At 43.1% G+C, this 18050-nt stretch overlaps 2 protein-coding genes across 12 annotated transcripts in view; one reads left to right on the top strand and one right to left on the bottom strand.

The window, feature by feature from the left end:
• Positions 1-18050, top strand: part of MGAT5 (alpha-1,6-mannosylglycoprotein 6-beta-N-acetylglucosaminyltransferase) — a 372876-nt gene that overhangs the window by 330485 nt on the left and 24341 nt on the right. For 10 of the 11 annotated variants that reach the window (XM_021075187.2, XM_021075189.2, XM_021075184.2 and 7 more), the window contains 2 exons: positions 2905-3051; positions 13666-13782. In XM_021075187.2, coding sequence (XP_020930846.1) covers positions 2905-3051; positions 13666-13782 — 264 coding nt within the window. Of the gene's footprint in view, positions 1-2904; positions 3459-4248; positions 10351-13665; positions 13783-18050 lie in introns of those variants that run through there. The other variant, XR_014830585.1, reaches the window with a different exon arrangement.
• On the bottom strand, positions 9660-10350 carry LOC100512195 (activated RNA polymerase II transcriptional coactivator p15). The gene has a single exon (XM_005671620.4). The coding sequence runs from the start codon at positions 10295-10297 to the stop codon at positions 9914-9916; it is 384 nt and encodes a 127-aa protein (XP_005671677.2). The 5' UTR covers positions 10298-10350; the 3' UTR covers positions 9660-9913.

The raw sequence follows: 18050 nt of genomic DNA, 5'->3' as shown, positions 1-18050 counted from the left end.
GTCATTCAAACCTCAGGTGTGTTATTTGACCTTAATACATCTGCTCTATTATAATGTCACAGGTAATGAGTATACAGGAAGAAAGCAAAACACAACAACAAAAAAAAGTTGCTTATTGACAGGAGTGACAAAAAAAAAAAGAAAAAAAACCTGTTATTTTGGTGTTTGCAAGTACTGCTTTTCCTGCAATCCTAATTAGTGTAACGAGAAAACTCATGACCAAGAAATTGTGTGGTATTTGCTTAAGCTTCCTTCTAAAATGGTGAGGCTTTAGAGAGGTAGCCCCAAGTGCTGATTTTATGTGAACTGAGATTTTCTGCTGTCGACAGGGCAGGAGAGAGGGTGCAGATTGTTTTTCAGATATAATTAAACCTAGGTCACATTCGAGTCCATTAAGCAACAGCCTCAGATCCTTTTAATTAATGGGTTCAGATTGGTTGGTCTGAAGGAGCTAATTAAATTTTTTTTGTTCCAGGATTTTCTATTTAAATAGGCAAGCATATGCTTCCTGCATTTCCTCCAAAGTTGTTCTTTGCAATTTAGAGTTGATGACAGTATCAGCACTTCATGGCAGGCCCTGATTTTTTGGAGGTCAGGAAACACTCATGGCTCTGGGTCTCTGGTAAAACCCACAGAGACCCGGGGTCTGCATCCTCTAGGATCTGGAAGCCCTGTGGTTTCCTGAGCCCAGCCACAGCCTGCTAGAGGTCCTCTTTCCCCTGGTGAGCCAACACCTCTTCCCAAATCTGCCGGGGGCCCCAGAACACACAGATCAAAAGCCTCAAGGGTAGTAATCCTGAGTTCTTTATATTTAACAAAGCTGGAATGTCTTGGGACTAGTTCCTCCCACTTCTTCCTTCCATTTCTTTTGCTGCTGCTGGGTAACCATCCTGATCCCTGCGCCAACACTGTACACATAAGTTCTTCCTGATAACCTCACTTCTGTCAGCTACATACTGAGATCCAAAATCAGGGCCTCCAGGAGTTCCCGTCGTAGCGCAGTGGTTAACGAATCCGACTAGGAACCATGAGGTTGTGAGTTCGGTCCCTGCCCTTGCTCAGTGGGTTAACGATCCGGCGTTGCCGTGAGCTGTGGTGTAGGTTGCAGACACAGCTTGGATCCTGCGTTGCTGTGGCTCTGGCGTAGGCCGGTGGCTACAGCTCCGATTCAACCCCTGGCCTGGGAACCTCCATATGCCGTGGGAGCGGCCCAAGAAATAGCAACAACAACAACAACAAAAGACAAAAAGACAAAAAAAAAAAAAATCAGGGCCTCCAAATGGTGATGGAGATGCTTGTCATACCAGCCAGGCAGCTTCCAGGCTCCCGCTACCATTTTCCCTCTCCCCCATGTCTCTGCTTCTTCTGCTCCAGGAGGATTGACCTAGGCAGCAGTGGGGGCTCTGCTGGCTTCTCAAAGCCTCCCTCCTCCCCCAGATCCCTCTCTGTGGATGCCCCTGAGAATTGTCTCAGGGTTTCCTGGATGTGATGTTATTCTTCCAAAACACCCCAAAAAAGGTTAAGTATCCTGTTCTGTGCAAAAGAACATACAGTCATAGGGTAGGGGCCTCTCACCACAAAATTCCCTGCAGGAACCTCTCGAGTCTCCAGTGTGGCTAACGCGGGCCATGCTGCACATGCAGCCCTGTGCCTGGCACACACGCTCTGCATCTCCCATTGTTGCCCAGGGAACCTGGCAGCCTGGGCCCGGGCTCCGTAGGCAGAACCATTCCAAATGGTTGTTCAATGAAAGCAGCCGCAATGACAGGCTTGCTGGGGAGAGGGCCCCGGGAAGGGAGAATCCAGCTTCCCTCCCGCCCCCGCATCCAGTTCAGCAGCATCCTTCACTCTCGGCAGCCTGACTTGTGGCTGTTCCCAGTGTGATGGCAGAAGGGAAGGGCGTCCTGGGGCCAAGTTATCCTTTGCCACCTGATGTGTCTTGAAGACCAGAGAGATTTCTGTCTAGGCTTCTTCCTGTGGGGAGAGAGATTGCACATGTCACTGAGCCTGACCCTACCTATCAGGACCCGCGGCCTCCAGCGTGAAACACCCCCTGGGAGGATATGCAGAAAGGCCTTTCTCTGAGACATTTTATGTCTGGGCCCAGGAATCAGTGCCACCGAACTATGGCAGCAAGTCCCCTTTGTCAGAGCAGCTCTGAGCCTGGGTGGCTAGGATGACTCTGACATGTGCTTGTGCTGCCATCTCTTGTCTGCCATGGGGAGGACGCACAGTTTCCTTACTGGAAAGGGAAAGCCTTGTCCGGTTACAGCTCCGCGCCCCTCCCCGCACTGAGGGAGGAATGACAGCCACGATGTTGGTATCCCCCAGGGAAAACCCCATTATGAAAAGCCATGTTTGCTGACCTACCGACGTCTTAAAGCAGCTCCATTTGAACTGTAATCAAACCGCCAAGTGACCTTTCTGTCCCTCTGCCCAGCATCACTGAAAGGGCCTGTTGTTCCTTTGGTTCAATGAAGAAACCTTCTGTTTAGTTAAGCAAGTGTTTTTCCAGTCCTCTCTCCTGGTGAGTTACAGAAAGATTATTGTCGGGTCTTGTGTTTTGTTGTCGTTTTCATTCTTTGGAACCCCCCCCCCCACCTTCCTACCACCTCTGCTGCCCACCCTGACACTTACTGCTTTACTTTTTGACCAAGGAGGGGAATTCATAATGACCCGAGTGACTTCCTGGGCCTTTAAAGGTCCAAGGCCATGTTTTTCAGTTCCTGGTGTAAACTGGCTTCTCGTCCTCTCCCCACCCCCACCCCCACCCCCAGGACCTGGGAACTTTCCAGCGTCTCTGAGGCATCCACATAGGAATGGAGCCCAGAGGAGCTCCCTCTGAGCCCGGAGTGCCAGTCCAGATTGATGTGTTTACACATGGTGTGCTTCTCTGTTTCACAGCTGTTTGTTGGCCTTGGGTTCCCTTATGAGGGCCCGGCTCCCCTGGAGGCCATCGCCAATGGATGTGCTTTCCTGAATCCCAAGTTCAACCCACCCAAAAGCAGCAAAAACACAGACTTTTTCATTGGCAAGCCAACTCTGAGAGAGGTAAGCATCTGTGACACTCATTCTGCATTTACTAACATGAATGGTCGCTGTTCACTGAGGGCTAGGAGCCCATTTGAACCAACCTCGTTTCACATGTTGGGTGGAAGGAGTGCAAGGGCATGCCGGGGCTCAGAGAGGTGAATGATTTGACTACATCCCCTTGCTGGGTCGTGGCAGAGCTAGGATTTCAATCTATTTCCGTCCCTCTACAGAATATGGGATCTTTTCACTCTACCCCAACTCCATCTTAATTTGAACAGACATCTCCAGGCTTCTCATAACTAAACTCTGATTTTCTGAAAGATAAGAGTTTACGAGACATAAAAAGAAAATCAACTGGTTAACAGGTTTGGTTTTTTTTTTTTTTTTCTTTTTTCTTTTTAGTGTTGCACGTGTAGCATAGGGAAGTTTCCAGGCTAGGGATCGAATCAGAGCTCCAGCTGCTGTCCTACACCACAGCCACAGCCATGCAGGATCCAAGCCACGTCTATGACCTACACTGCAGCTCACAGCAACACTGGATCCTTAACCCACTAAGTGGGGCCAGGGATCAAACCCGCATCCTCCTGGATACCAGTCGGGTTCATTACCACTGAGCCACAACAGGAACTCCCAATTAACAGGGGTTTTTAAAGAACCTCCTCTCCATGATGAGCGGTAGGGACTAAAAAGTGGGCTGTGAGGTCTTTCCTTAGAGAATCATCATCCTTGAGAGAAAAGACGTATCGGGGTGACTGAATGGCATGCCCACCATCAGCAGGCACTGTCTTAAGAGGCAGTCCTGCCAGGGTTTGAACCCTTTCCAGAAGCCTTATTTGAATTGCCTTCAGAGGTCCTCTTGAAACATCCACAGAGGGGGGGTGAATCACCATGAAAGGCAGTCGGATTCTATTTGGGACAATAAACAAGTCATTTTAGAGCATGTGAGTGACCAAGCTGGGTATATCTAGTCAGAAACAGGTGTGTGCAAGAAACCATGAGCTTGATTTCTTATTTCTTACTTATTTCTGCTCAGTTAGCAAGTTGTTCTGTAGGCTGCTAGTGAGGAGGAAGCCTCTTAAGTGTCAAGTTGCCACAGTGCCCTCATCATTAGGTACCATCTACTGGGGATGACGCTGTCCAACAGCCTTCTTGTGACACACAGCACTTTTTTTAATCTCTTTTTGTCTTTTTGAGCCGCACTGGTGGCATATGGAGGTTCCCAGGCTAGCAGTCGAATCGAAACTGTAGCCGCCGGCCTACACCACAGCCACAGCAACACCAGATCCAAGCCATGTCTGCGACCTACACCACAGCTCACAGCAATGCCAGTGACTTTGACCAGTGATCCCGGTAGTGTGTGCTGGTTTTCTCCATTATACGGTTATTCTTTTGCTCTAGACTGGGGGGCAGTACTTTGAGAACGTGCAGATATCCTGGTTCTCCTTCAACTTTTGCTTATGTATTTTTACTGTGTATCAGTGCATCTTGCTTTCTACTCTGATTACAGTGATGTTCCAATGGTGATTTCCTTTTCCCTTCATCACGATTTTTTTTTAATGCACGAAAAGCAAAGCGACCCATCTCTTTTCTTACTGCAGTTACTACACACAAGGTTTTCGGAAATGATTCGTCAAAAGTACTTTAGACTCAGTTGGCACCTTCTTGATCATTAGAGGTAGATAATAATTTAAATTTTGATAATTCTGAAGATTTTAATAATACTATGTTATAAAGGAGTTCTTTTTCCTGAAGAAAATTTAGGACACTCACTCAAACACAATCTAACCTTTCCCCAGCGAATGATGTGATGTTACATAGACCAGATCAGCCAGTATAAAAATTGGTGAGAAAAATATCTTTACCCTATCAGTTTCGATCCTTCGGTAATTTGCTTATTATTGAGATTAGATGAGGGCTTTCATTCTTGGTGGCATAAGAAGGGTAGAGAGCTCCTCTACCCTCACATGGTTCCAGCAGTGCTAGAAGGAGACCCTAGCGACAGTGGCACTGGGGGAGACTTTGAACAGCTGCTCAACAAGTGACCCCCCCAACACACACACACACACACAGATGACTCCATCAGTCCTGAGCTCCCCTGGGAGGGCTGGGGTGCAGAGGTCAGTTGACAGATTTTCACTGTATCCCCTGTGGTACTAGGCCGCTGCACTGAGGGCATTTATCAAAACACATTTCCTGTTTTCCAGGAGCTCGTATTTTGATATGGAAGCATGATAAGAGTGATGCCCCATCAGTAGGAACGCATAGAGAAATCTCTGTGTACATTAAGCAGGGGATATTCACTTGGCCTGGGGCCAGTGGAGAATGTGCTGGGTTAGCTGCGAAGGGGGATGGTAGAAAAGCTGGGCTTTAAAGGAAAAAGAAGAGGAGGGTTTTGCATTTGAGAAGCATGAATGTTGGTGAGTTAGAGGGAAACTCCGAGCAGGTCACTTGGCTTTATGCAGGAGGGCAGGTTCCATCTGATGTCCGTTTCCTACCCTGCTGGAGACAGTGCAGAGAGCAGACTGGTAGCCAGTGACATGACACAGCTTTGAGAAGAGCCAGTGACCTTGACCTCATGGGGAAGGTAGGCCACCCCTCTCTGCTCTTTCAGCTCACAGAATGCCCCCAACAAAGATGCTTTTAATTGGGAAAGAGCTGTAACACTTCTATAGGTTTCTAAGGGTCAGAAATCCCTAGAAAAGATCCTTTTTTTTCTCAGCAAATGAAAATTTGTAACCACATCTTACATAATTGCATAGCTATTTTTCTTGTGCCTATGCTAATATTTCAAGCTAAACAACAGTTAATCCGTATAAATGGATCCATATAAATTGCATATGTGTATCTTCTTTGCCTTCATTTTTTGTTTGTTGGTTGTTGTTTTTTTTGTTTGTTTGTTTTAGAGTTGCACTCCCGGCCTATGGAGGTTCCCAGGCTAGGGCTGAATCGGAACTGTAGCCTCCGGCCACAGCCACAGCCACAGCCACAGCCACAGCCACATCAGATCCGAACCGCATCTGTAAACTACACCACAGCTCATGGCAATGCTGGATCCTTAACCCACTAAATGAGGCCAGGGATGGAACCCACAACCTCATGGTTCCTAGTCGAATCTGTTTCTGCTGCACCACGATGGAGAACTCCTGGACCCGTTTTTAAAACCACGGTGTGCAAACTCAGTGGGAGAAGTTCCATATGCCTTAAGTAGAATGTATTCAAGATATACATTAAATCTCATATAAGTTGGATGTTTATTTTGGGAAACATATTCATAGGTTCTTGTTCTGACATTTTGTAAGCCATTAGAAATTCTCTGGCCCCAGGATTTCCTTTTACATAAACAGAATTTGAGTTCTTCTTGGAAACTTAATAGCCTCTCCGAAGTAACGTCTCATATTTAATAAGATTTTCATTACTTTTACAAACTATAGTTCAGTAAATTTACTAATTGATACACAGTGAAGTACCTCAGATCAGACGGTTCTCAATATATTAACAAGGAGGAATAATGAATCACAAAATTCCTTACTCACAAAATTAAGTAACCCTCAATAAATGTAAATGAACAAAATGATAATGGCTCAGCACTCTGTATTTTCCAAGTGCTTAAAGCAACCTTGTAAATAAGCAGGGACCCCAAAAGGCAAAGAGATTGCTAACATGTGAATGGCTGAATGGTGACATTGATGGCAACTTACATTTACCATGATTCAGTTGGAAGAATTAATTGCTTTGTTCTCCAGGCCGAAAATGAAACTAGTGTGACATTTGCTCAGCTTCACGAAAGGTCTAATACAGACATAAACTCAGTCCTAGGATTTTTTTTTTTTTTTTTTTTAGGTTATTAAGTTTAAGAAAGTAATAAAAAGCTGATGTTTTCATTGAGCTTCTTTTGGTCTTTGTCTTAAGATCTCATAGCATCTTTTTTTTTTTTTTTTTTTTTTTTTCACATTTCTTATTTTTATTTCAACATTTAAAATATTCACAGATGCAGTATTATATTCATTGACATCTCCATGGAAGATGTACCAAACAAAGCAGACAGGTATTACACAATTACAGAATTACATTTTTGTTACTATGTGAATGTTTACCCCTAGAGTTTATCTGGAAAAACACCACTTAAAAAAAAAAAAAAGCAAAAACTTTTGAGTGTTTCACTGGGTTAATTTCCATAAAAAGTGAGTTGCAAAGAACTTCAGGAGAGATACCTAAATATTAGCGCTTTTTAAAAAATTCAAACTTTTACAGTACTCTTCCAACATACTCCCACCATCAGGAATACTTAAATAATTAATACTCAACTCTTCCTCTTTTTTCCCTCAATAGCCAAGCCAGGACGTACATACTTTTCTTGCTCATTCTTTTTTCCTAAACACATTAGGTAGGATAGGTTGACCATCACAGCATCTTGACTAGCTAATGAGGTAGGCGTTTTCTTTAAAATAAATTCTTCAGCATTTTATGAAGCAAAAGATAATAAAATTATAAAGTTTTTTTTTTAGCGGTTGTTCTTTAAAATGCCAAGAGCATTGGAAATTGGTCAAATGCTGCTTGTACTTTAATAAGACAAAGAGGAAGAACCCATTAGAAAGGCCCTGCTACTGAGCACACCCAAGGGCTGGCAAGAATTAAATTCATCCTGGCATTACAAGGTAAGAAACCACTGTCTCCTCAAGAAATCTTACCAAGAAGATAAAGTTTAAACAGAAAAGAGAAGTACCCTATATCTTTTCTTTCCAGTACAAGTTACTTTGTCTCTTCTTTCAACCCAGTTCTCATCCTTTTCTACCCTTTTCTAAGAGATCATTAATTTTTGTATATTTCATTTCAGTAATGAATTGAAATGAATTTAGTAGTAACCTTAAAATCTGCCAGAGAAACACTCCTTGTGTGAAAGTTTTAATGACATGATGCTAAACAACTAGAGAATGCCTTGGTAACAGATTTCAGCACCATCTCTGTATTAGATTGCTTCAGAAAGCGTACACCTCCTAATTTCACATAAACCTAGGAAATTTACTCATTACTCCCTCTTCATCTATACCAAAATCAAAGTTCTGTGTTCTAACTACCCTTTCTGTATATATAATAAGGAATACTTTACAGATCTACCCAATTCAGTTAACTGGGACATATACTATGTTCCCAAAATAAGGGGAAAGTTTTCAATCAAGTATGATTTGTCTAAAATACATATTCTGAACACTTTGGTACCTATTATTTAATGAAGGCTAAAATAACAGAAAAGAGGATTTATTTTCCCAATTAAGCACATATTAGGGTTACTGCTAAAAAAAAACTTTCAAAAATCTTAAAAACGTGAAAGAAATACTTAGAACAGCTGCCAGAAAACAACTGCTAACTATATGCCCTGGCAGATGGTTTTGAAATCAAGCCCTTGACAATTCTACCACAAAATGTTTTAGATATAGCAATCAAACTTGGCATAACAGCGCAACTCTCTGATACGGCAGTAACCACTGAGATTAACTACCAAAAATAAAGTCATCAAGAATTTTTTTACATGTCGTTAAACCTCTCTTTTTACTATTCTATCTAGAACTGTGTCTTACAATGTGATCAAAATATCATGTGATATCATTTAGTGTGAAGACAATTCCTTCTTCACTGCCACTTTCTTTAATTTGTTATAGTTCCCCTACCTACACTCTTTTCCTAAGGCACGCCATGCCCTATTTATTGCTGCAAAGCCCCTGAAATCTGTGCCTCAATCTGTGTCTGCTTCATCATTATGGTTCAATGAAAACCACTTCAGAGTGCTAAAACTTAGTAACATTAAGTCTAGAATGCCATCGTTCAGTAGATTAACTGCAAAAGAACCAAGTCTACTGAAGCAAAGGCCAAAAAACACAAGTATATGCTCTATATGTTCTTTCCTCTAAAAACTGACCACAACATCTACCATGAGAATAAAGCTCAGTGATATCTCTGGCTATATATATAATCCATACTCAATGTTATAAAATAAAATGTTAGGCCAGTAAGCTTTCATAATTTTTATTAAATCCTAATCTAATTTAACAGTATCTGATTTTATAGACATCATCCCATGGTGAATATAAGTGAAAGCAAATCAGACATCGAAGTCATTAATTTCTGCAGACTAAGCAGTAACTACACAGAACACTACAGTTAATGACATACACTTACTTGCTCAGTTTTCATACAAGCCATGTTGTTTATCAAACTATATCTTCTAATATTTAATACAGTAGAATTAGTGATTGTAGTCTCATATTTTAATTACAAGTACCTTATTAACTAACATTTTGACAGTTTCGGACTTTCCAAATTAGCATAATATATTCAAGAAAAAGAGCAAAAAGCAAAATAAAAGCTGAACATGACAAGATAAGTTATTAGAAGTAAAAGAAAAAGGGGAAAGAGAAGTATCATTGGGGTTGGGGAAAAAAAAAAAACCAAACCAGTCCAGACATTTGGTTAGAAGACTATAGATCCACTATGAATTTCACAAACCAAAAGTCAATTCAACACAATGTACATTCTTTTGAATGTAAAAGCTGAGTTGAAACTAAAAGGTCTATAAACTGTTAATTTTTGGCCTTAATACCAACTCTTTTGATCAAAGAAGGCCACAACAGTTAAGATTGTATTACTTGATTTTATTTCACACCAGGTGGTAGACACAAAAGCAATCCTCCTTAATAAAACTGACAATTAGCTCCACTCAGAACATTTTTAATAATGCACATTTAAAAAAAAAGTATTCATCTTACAAACTGTTCTGCAATCCAAATATACAATAGCTTGGAAAACAACATTTAGAAAACAAAAGCCAATGTAGAAAGACAGATAAAACAACTAGGACAGTACAAGTTTTAATATGGCTCTGATTTTACAGTTTTCTTACTGCATCATCAATGTCAGATATCTGTTCTTTCAGCTGGCTCCACTGCTCAGGATTTAAAGAAATACCTTTTCTTCCTGGTTTCATTTCACCTTCTGGATCCATCCAATATTCTCTAATATCAATTAAGACTTTCCCTTTAAAGTCCCGAACACTGACATACCTCATTTTCCCAATCTGAAACATGTTATCATCTCTGCTGCTGCTGCTCTGCTTGGAGGACGACAGTGCTCTTGAAGTTTCACCAGTCTTTTGCTTCTTTACAGGTTTTTCTGGAGCAACTTGCTTTTTCCTCTTTAACTTTTTGTCAACTTCACTGTCAGAATCGCTGCCAGAAGAGCTTGAAGAAACAAGTTCCTTTGACTTAGGCATTGCTCCGCTCGGGTAGGCGAACCACCTCCTGCTGGCTCGCTTGCTCTCGACTCTCATAGCATCTTTTAAAATACCGCTCTTCCTCTTTTGTCAGAAGATACTAAGTTGTTGAAAGGTCTAGATTTATGGAGTTCCCTGGTGGCCTAGCAGTGAAGGATTTGGCATTGTCACTGATGTGGTTCGGGTTCGATCCCTGGCCTAGAAACTTCTGCATGCTGCAGAGGTGGCAAAAAAAAAAAAAAAAAAAAAAAAAAATCTTGATTTGAATTTGCTCTGCTCCTTTCTGGCTACATGGTGTTGGGAAATTGTAAGCCTCTCTAAACATCAGAATCCTTATTGATACACAGGAAACCTGAAAAATAATGTCTGTACAGGTGACTAGCACAACCAGGGGCTTCACTGATATGTGCTCAATCTAAAATATGTGCCAAGGAGTTCCCATCATGGCTCAGCAGTAAAAAAAAAAAAAAAACCATCTAGTGTCTGTGAGGCCTTGGGTTCAATCTCTGGCCTTGCACAGTGGATTAAGGATCCATGAGCTGAGGTGTAGGTCACAGATTCGGCTCAGATGCCAAGTGGCTGTGGCTATGGCTGTGGCTGGAAGCCGTAGCTCCAGTTCTGCCCTTAATCTGGAAATTTCCATATGCCATGGGTACGGCCCTAAAAAGACCAGGAAAAAAAAAAAAGGATGTTCCCCCAGCTCCATGAGTCTTCAGGCACTCTGCATGTTAGACAGATGGGGAGCTGGACGGGCTGGCAGCAGGTATAAGTCCAGCAGAGGAGGCAGGAGCAGAGACTGGGATACCTGCACCTCCAAGGCCCAGGATTTCCACATATGGGTGCCAGTGGAGGGCCAATAAGTCATATTCCGGGTTTCCCACCCTGAGCAGTACACACACACACACCATTGGTGGGGTAGGACACAAGACTTGTGGCCAAGAGCAGCATGGAGAGATGCCAGTTGAATCATCCAGTCCTCTGAGTATATTGGGGTCTGAGTATATTGGGGTCTGAAGGGAAAAAGAGAGCCTCCACCCTTCCAGACCCAATACCTTTTTTAATTCTAAGTGTATTGTAACATCTACTTTTCCCTCCTAAAATAAAATTCATAAATAATATGTCCTGCTAACATTTGTAATTTTAAAAAGGAATGATTCTCTAACTCTAGTATGAGAGAGAAATAAAAGTTAAATACTTTACTATAAGGTAATAGAGGAGTTATCTGGTGGCTTAATGGGTTAAGGATCCAGCGTTGTCATTGCAGCAGCTTGGGTTGCTGCTGTGGCACTGGTTCAATGCCTAGCCCTGGAACTTCTGTGTGTCACAGACATGACCAAAAATACAAAACAAAAAAAAACCCTAAAAAACAGAAAAGGTAATAGATATTTTGTGTATATACAGTCCAGAAATACCACACCACACCCAAGAACCACACCAGAAGGCGTCGTGGTTTCTCATTCTGCCTCATAATGAGTAAGTTTGTATTTAAGAGGACTCAAACGCTGTGGTCAGCCCTTTGTGCCCATACTCGATGTTAGGAATGAGAAGCTAAATAGTGCCTAGGAGTTTCTTTCATGGCCCAGTGGTGAACAAACCCACCTAGGATCCATGAGGACATGGGTTCGTTCCCTGGCCTCGCTCAGTGGGTTAAGGATCTGACATTGCTGTGAGCTGCGGTGAAAGTTGCAGATATGGCTCAGATCCTGAGTTGGTGTGGATGTGGTGTAGGCTGGCAGCTGCAGCTCTGATTGGACCCCAAGCTTGGGAACCTCCATATGCTCTGAGTGTAGCCCTAAAAAGGTAAAAAAAAAAAATTAAAAAAAAATCTAAAAACCAAAGAGTGCCTATACATAGATACACACACATGCAATTGGCACTAATGTGACAGCTATAAATGTGGCAGCTGGTTTGGGGGGGCTGTCCTGGAGACCCACATCATCTGTGTGGCGTTGACTTTGTTGCCACGATTTTTCTGAAATGGTAACGGCTTGATGGTGAGATTCCAAATAAAACAGAGTATAAACATCCTTTGATGTACATGGCAGTTATGTTCCTGGAAAAGTCAATGTGTGTTCAAACTGTGCCAAAGAGTTTGATTCTGTGAACGCACGTGAAAGTTTGGCGGGGCATGTGAAGGACTGTGGGGAGCGGACAGCTCCGTGCTGGCCAGGACTGTCATGCACATCTCAGGGCATCTGGCATCCTGGTCCTCATCCTTGGGTTGAGGGCAGCACCCCCATTGTGGTGAAAACTGAATACACGCTCTCAGGTGTCCAGAGCGCTCCCTTTAGATCACAACCTTAAAGGGAAACAGAGATAAAGGTGGGAATCAGTTTCAGGGGTAAATTTAGCTGTCTTAAGAGTGGGCTCTTCAAGAACGAAGAATTCCCACTATTCCACTGGGTTTCTTTGGCTACCCTTTGTTCCTAAAATAAAACCTCCTTTAGAACAAAAGCTGCCTTTCCTTGATTTTCTGATTGCAAATTGTCTCTGTAACTATTAAGGCTCCAATGTTATGCTAATGATCATTCCGAAATTCTCTGTTTTCCTGGTAGCATTATTTCTCTTCCTGTCACCTTTCCTATGTGCCATTACCTGTCCTTCCTTTAAAGCATCTAACGCCTTTACTATAATTTTCTTATACATTCTTATCTGTCTTAACCAGTGTTTTATAACAGATCCTAGGTTGCTTGAGGTGGTTCTTCAGGGCCGGGGTATGACTCAGGTTAAAAATGTTCATTATTTCCTGATTTGGTGTGATTTGGGGGGTTGCAGCCCCCTATACTAGCCTCCATGTCACCTGGCTATGACATTCTAACTCTTTTTCCCAAGTGAAATTCAAGATGTGGCACCATCACCATCGTGATCTCAGGCAGTGCCATGGCCCACATGCCGCCCTCCTGGGACCCTGGACTCCTAAAAGCCCCTCCAAAGTACCCAGGATCCCAGCACAGAGGGTCTAAGACAGCCTGGGTGTCTGCCTTTCAAAATGTCCCATATGGACCTATTTAACACCCATAGCCACTGCTAGTGTCCAGCCAGTTACACCTTGCAGCCTAGGTTTCCTTACCTGTCAGCACACATCCAGGTGGTTCTGACTTAGGGGGACCCAGTGGATGTCCTGCTGGGACAAAGAGAAAAAAAAAAAAAAAAGAAAAGAAAAGCTGATGCCCTCTGTTTTTTATTGGTATCTGCTTATGGGGTGCTTAAGAGATTCAGATCGTCAAGGGGAAGGATAAAAATGACTTGTGACCTACGCAGGTACAACCCAGAACTGTAAAAAGCCTAACGCTTTACCCATCACTAAAGGCATAAAAAATCAGCGCTCGTGAGACCGAGACATTCTGTTTCTTTTTTTTTTTTTCCAGCTGACTTCCCAGCATCCTTATGCTGAAGTTTTCATCGGCCGGCCACACGTTTGGACTGTTGACCTCGACAATCAGGAGGAAGTAGAGGATGCAGTGAAAGCAATTTTAAGTCAGAAGGTTGTTTCTTCTATTCCATTCTCCCCACTTGTAACGTGAGCTGGGTTTGTGGACAGCATCACAGCCCCTTTGTTCAAGGAATCAGGACATTTCTATGTCCGCTCAACTCTGGAATTAGAAACTAGCCGAGCTGTAGGACTGGCCTGGGGATTTCGTAGATGTCCTGTAAAGTGGAAACCACGCTGTTGTCCAGATGTGTGTGTGGATTCTCCAAGCCCTCTTGACGTGACACCTGGGTCGTAGCACCTTAAATTATACTCGCATCAGTAACCTCATTATGTCTCTCTCATAGCTCTCTCAAAGATCAGAAAAGATAGACTTGTTCCCCTTGGGGGTGCAGGGGAAGTGAGAAGGATAAGGGACAATGAAGGAAATACTGGGAAATGTTTTTGTATAGCATCTATTTATTTGGCTTTTCTACCTAAACATCTTACAGAATTTTGTATAAGGAACTAACATCTCTGGGCTCTCCTGATAATGCAGTAGACACTTATTAAGTACCTACTGTATGCAGAGCACCCTCTGACTCACTCTAGGGAAAGCTTACTTCCATAAACATAAATGAATCCTCCTCCACCCTCTGCCCTGCCCCCCTGCCCCCCTCTGCCCCCTCGCAGGAAGCTCACCATCCTGAAGGGTGGGTCAAGCTCTCTCAACACCAGGGCTGCCTGGGACTCTCCTGGGCACACCCTGCCTTCTCTACCTCTCCTGTCAGAGCATCATGGCTCTGTTCTCATTTTCCAAAAGAAGCAGCATAGGCATGGTTGTGAGGACAGGCTAGAATCAGATAGTTTGGGTTGAAGTCCAGCTCCCTCTGTGGTCCAGCCGCATCCCCTCAGGCGGGTACTTACCCCGGAGCTTCAGTTTCCTCATCCCTCATGTAGGCTCATTCCACCTACTTTGTAGGAACTTGTGAGGATTCAATGAGATCATGAATATAAAGGCTTAAGTACAGTGTCCACCTCATAATACGTGTTTAGTCACTGTATTAAATCAATATTAGTATTACATTTGTAATAATATTCTTTTTTACTAAAATATAGTTGATTTACAATGCTGTGTTGATTTCTGCTGTACAGCCAAGTGATTCAGTTTTAAGTATATAAACATTCTTTTTTGTAATCTTTTCCATTATGGGTGATCACAGGATATTGAATATAGCTCCCTGTAGGACCTTCTTGTTTATCCATCCGGCATATGATAGTTTGCAACTGCTAATCCCAAATTCCCCGTCTTTACCTCCTCCACCCTCCTCCCCTTGGCGACCACAAGTCTACTCTTTATGTCTGTGCGCCTGCTTCCGTTTCATAGATAAGTTCATTTGTGCCATATTTTCGTTTCCACAAATAAGTGATATTATATGGTATTTGTCTTTCTTGTTCTGACTTACTTGACTTAGTATGATCATCTCTAGGTCCATGCTTGTTGCTACGAATGGCATTATTTCTCTTTCTGAAGGCTGAATAGTATTCCATTATATATGTATATGTACCACATCTTCTTTATCCATTCTTCTGTCCATGGACATTTAGGTTGCCTCCATGTCTTGACTATTGTAACAATTTAATATTCTTACTTTTGTTAGTGATAGTCTGGGTTTCCACTGGACTATAAGCTGTGTGAGCCGGAACTATGTCTATCTCACTGCTGTGTTCTCAGGACCCAACGGGTGAATGGCGAGGTGGGGGGTGCAGGGAGAGAGAGAGGAATAGATATTTGCAATCAGCGTACAACAAGGCAGAGTATACTCACTGGCAATACCAACATGCCAGAGATAGGGGAGTGTCTGTCTTCTCTGCTTCTTATACGGACATTTGCGGGATATAGCATTGAGTTAAATCTCAGAGGATGAGTGGGAATCTGCAAAGCTTAACTGAGAAATAGTCCCAGAAAGATATGAATTCGAGGATCAGTGAGCGTCAAGGGGAAGAGGCTAAGGCATGTATCCCAGAAGGAGTAGCCAGTTGGACCGAGTGAAGGGCCGTCTTTCTCCTTTGCAGAGTAAAGGGTATCCCACCCGACTGCCAGTTGCAGCTGACTGGGAACATCTCCCCTGGGAACAAGAGCACTGCAGGGTGTTAGCCGTGTCCCTTTAGAGAGGATGTAGTTAGGGAACTGTGGGGCAGTCGCTCAGAGCACCCCATCAGTGAAGTGCACAATCTTGGTCCAGCCCTCAATGGTTTAGGGCAGAAACACCCCAGACTCTGGTGGCCAAGCCAGAGAGGAAGTGCCTAGTGAGTGTGGTACCACTGGCCGCGCTACCATATCTTCCTGCACATCCGATGCTTCCGCACCAGAGGATCCTCCTTGTAGAGATAAAAAGTTCCTCTTTCTTCAGTCTCAGCACCCTTTGGGGTATGAGGGCTGCTGATATCTTCTAGGGTTTTTAGGGCTGTCGTAACAAAAAACCACAACCTCATAGTTTAAACAACAGAAGTTTATTCTCTCAGTCCAAGAGGCCACATCTGCAGTTCCGATGTCAGCAGGGCCAGGCTCCCTCTGAAGCCACTGATGGAGGAGCTTCCTTGCCTCTTCTGCCTTCTAGTGGGCCCAGGTGTTCCTTGGCTTATAGCTACAATTTAATCTCTATCTCTGCTGTCATATGCCATTTTGTGTGTGTGTGTGTGTGAATTTCCTCTGTCTTTTCTACTTCTTATAAAGACATCAGTCATACTGGATTAGGGCCCATCTGAAATCCATATGACCTCATCTTCACCTGATCTCAAGTAAGGTCACAGTCACAAGTACTGGGGTTAAGATGTGAACATCTCTTTGGGAGGGCTAGAGTTCTAGCCACAGCACTGAGGTAGGTGTGCACGCTCTTGAAAATGAGTAATTTAAAAGCAAATGTTGAGGCAGAAAACCTTGCATCATAGAGTCCAAAACTTTTTAGGTAATAGATCCCTTTTGTTAAACAAAAGTCTCATGGGAATGCCCAATGCAGAAAGCCCTGAGGAGGACACTGAGTTCTGTCCACTCCTCCTTGAGGCTGGCACTGTTCACTGCATGGACCCTCACTGCTCCACATTTTAAAACCCTGATCAACCCTTTCCCCAAAATTATTTAAGGCCACTTGAGGGGAGAAAAAAAAGTAATGATAATAAGTAGGTGATCCATAGGGAGAACCTCTTTCTATACATCTAGAATCTCTCTGTTCATGTCTGTGAACCTTGTTTGATCCTTCTGCAGATAAGAAAATGAAGGTTTAGGACATTAAGTCATTGACCTAAGATTGCACAACTAGTCAGTAGTAGAACCTGGATTGAAACTAGTACTTTTGAGCAGTTTATTAAAATAATATAAAATTTTGGAGTTCCCATCATGGCACAATGGAAACGAATCCTACCAAGAGCCATGAGGTGGCGGGTTCGATCCCTGGCCTTGCTCAGTGGGTTAAGGATCTGGCGTTGCCGTGAACTGTGGTGTAGGTTGCAGACGTGGCTCAGATCTGGTGTTGCTGTGACTGGCGTAGGCCGCCAGCAACAGCTCTGGTTAGACCCCTAGCCTGGGAACCTCAATATGCTGCGGGTGCGGCCCTAAAAAAAGACAAAAAGACAAAAAAAATTTTAAAAATGAAATAAAATTTAAATAGAGAAACAACAAGAGAAGTAAAGGGAAAGATGGGAAAGAGAGAGGAAGTAAGGAATGAGATTAATACTAAACTATTGTCATTATAATCCTTATGCTTGTTGTAAATGGGTCAGAAATTTGGTGCCAAGCTTTTCTCATATCTAATTACAATATTTTAAATTACATGACACTCGGCCTTCTCGTTGTGGTTCAATGGGTTAAGAACCCGACTATTATCCATGAGTTTGTGGGTTCGATCCCTGGCCTCGCTCAGTGGGTTAAGGATGTGGCATTGCCACAGCTGCAGTATAGGTCACAGATGTGGCTTGGCTCCCATGTGGCTGTGGTTGTGGTATAGGCCAGCAGCTGCAGCTGTAATTTGATCCCTAGCCTGAGAACTTCCATAAGCCTCAGGTGTAGCCCTAAAAAGAAAGGAGAGAGAGAGAGAGGGAAGGAAAAGGGAAAAAAAAATTACATGACACTCAAAAAAGCAAGAAAGCATGAACCCTATTGAAAGAGGACATCAATAAAGCCAGGCTCAGAGATAGCCCAGATGTTGGAATTATCAGACAGTGACTTTAAAATGCTAAGCTAAATATATTAAAAGTTTTCATGAAAAATGTGGACAACATGTGAACAGATGAGGGATTTCAGGAGAGAGACGGGCGCTTTTTTTTTAAGAAGCCAAATGAAAAAAT

This window comes from Sus scrofa, chromosome 15 (assembly GCF_054392235.1).
Source record: "Sus scrofa isolate SSC_HxYL_T2T_F1_AM1 chromosome 15, Sscrofa_HxYL_maternal_Yorkshire_Landrace_v2.0, whole genome shotgun sequence".
In the NCBI taxonomy this organism is placed as follows: domain Eukaryota; kingdom Metazoa; phylum Chordata; class Mammalia; order Artiodactyla; family Suidae; genus Sus; species Sus scrofa.
The sequence above is the reverse complement of the archived record's forward strand: the minus strand, read 5'-3'. Positions and strand labels throughout refer to the sequence as shown.

What these genes read in the sequence shown, in the direction of transcription:
- LOC100512195 (XM_005671620.4), bottom strand. Translation starts at nt 10,297, where the DNA reads ATGCCTAAGTCAAAGGAACTTGTTTCTTCAAGCTCTTCTGGCAGCGAT.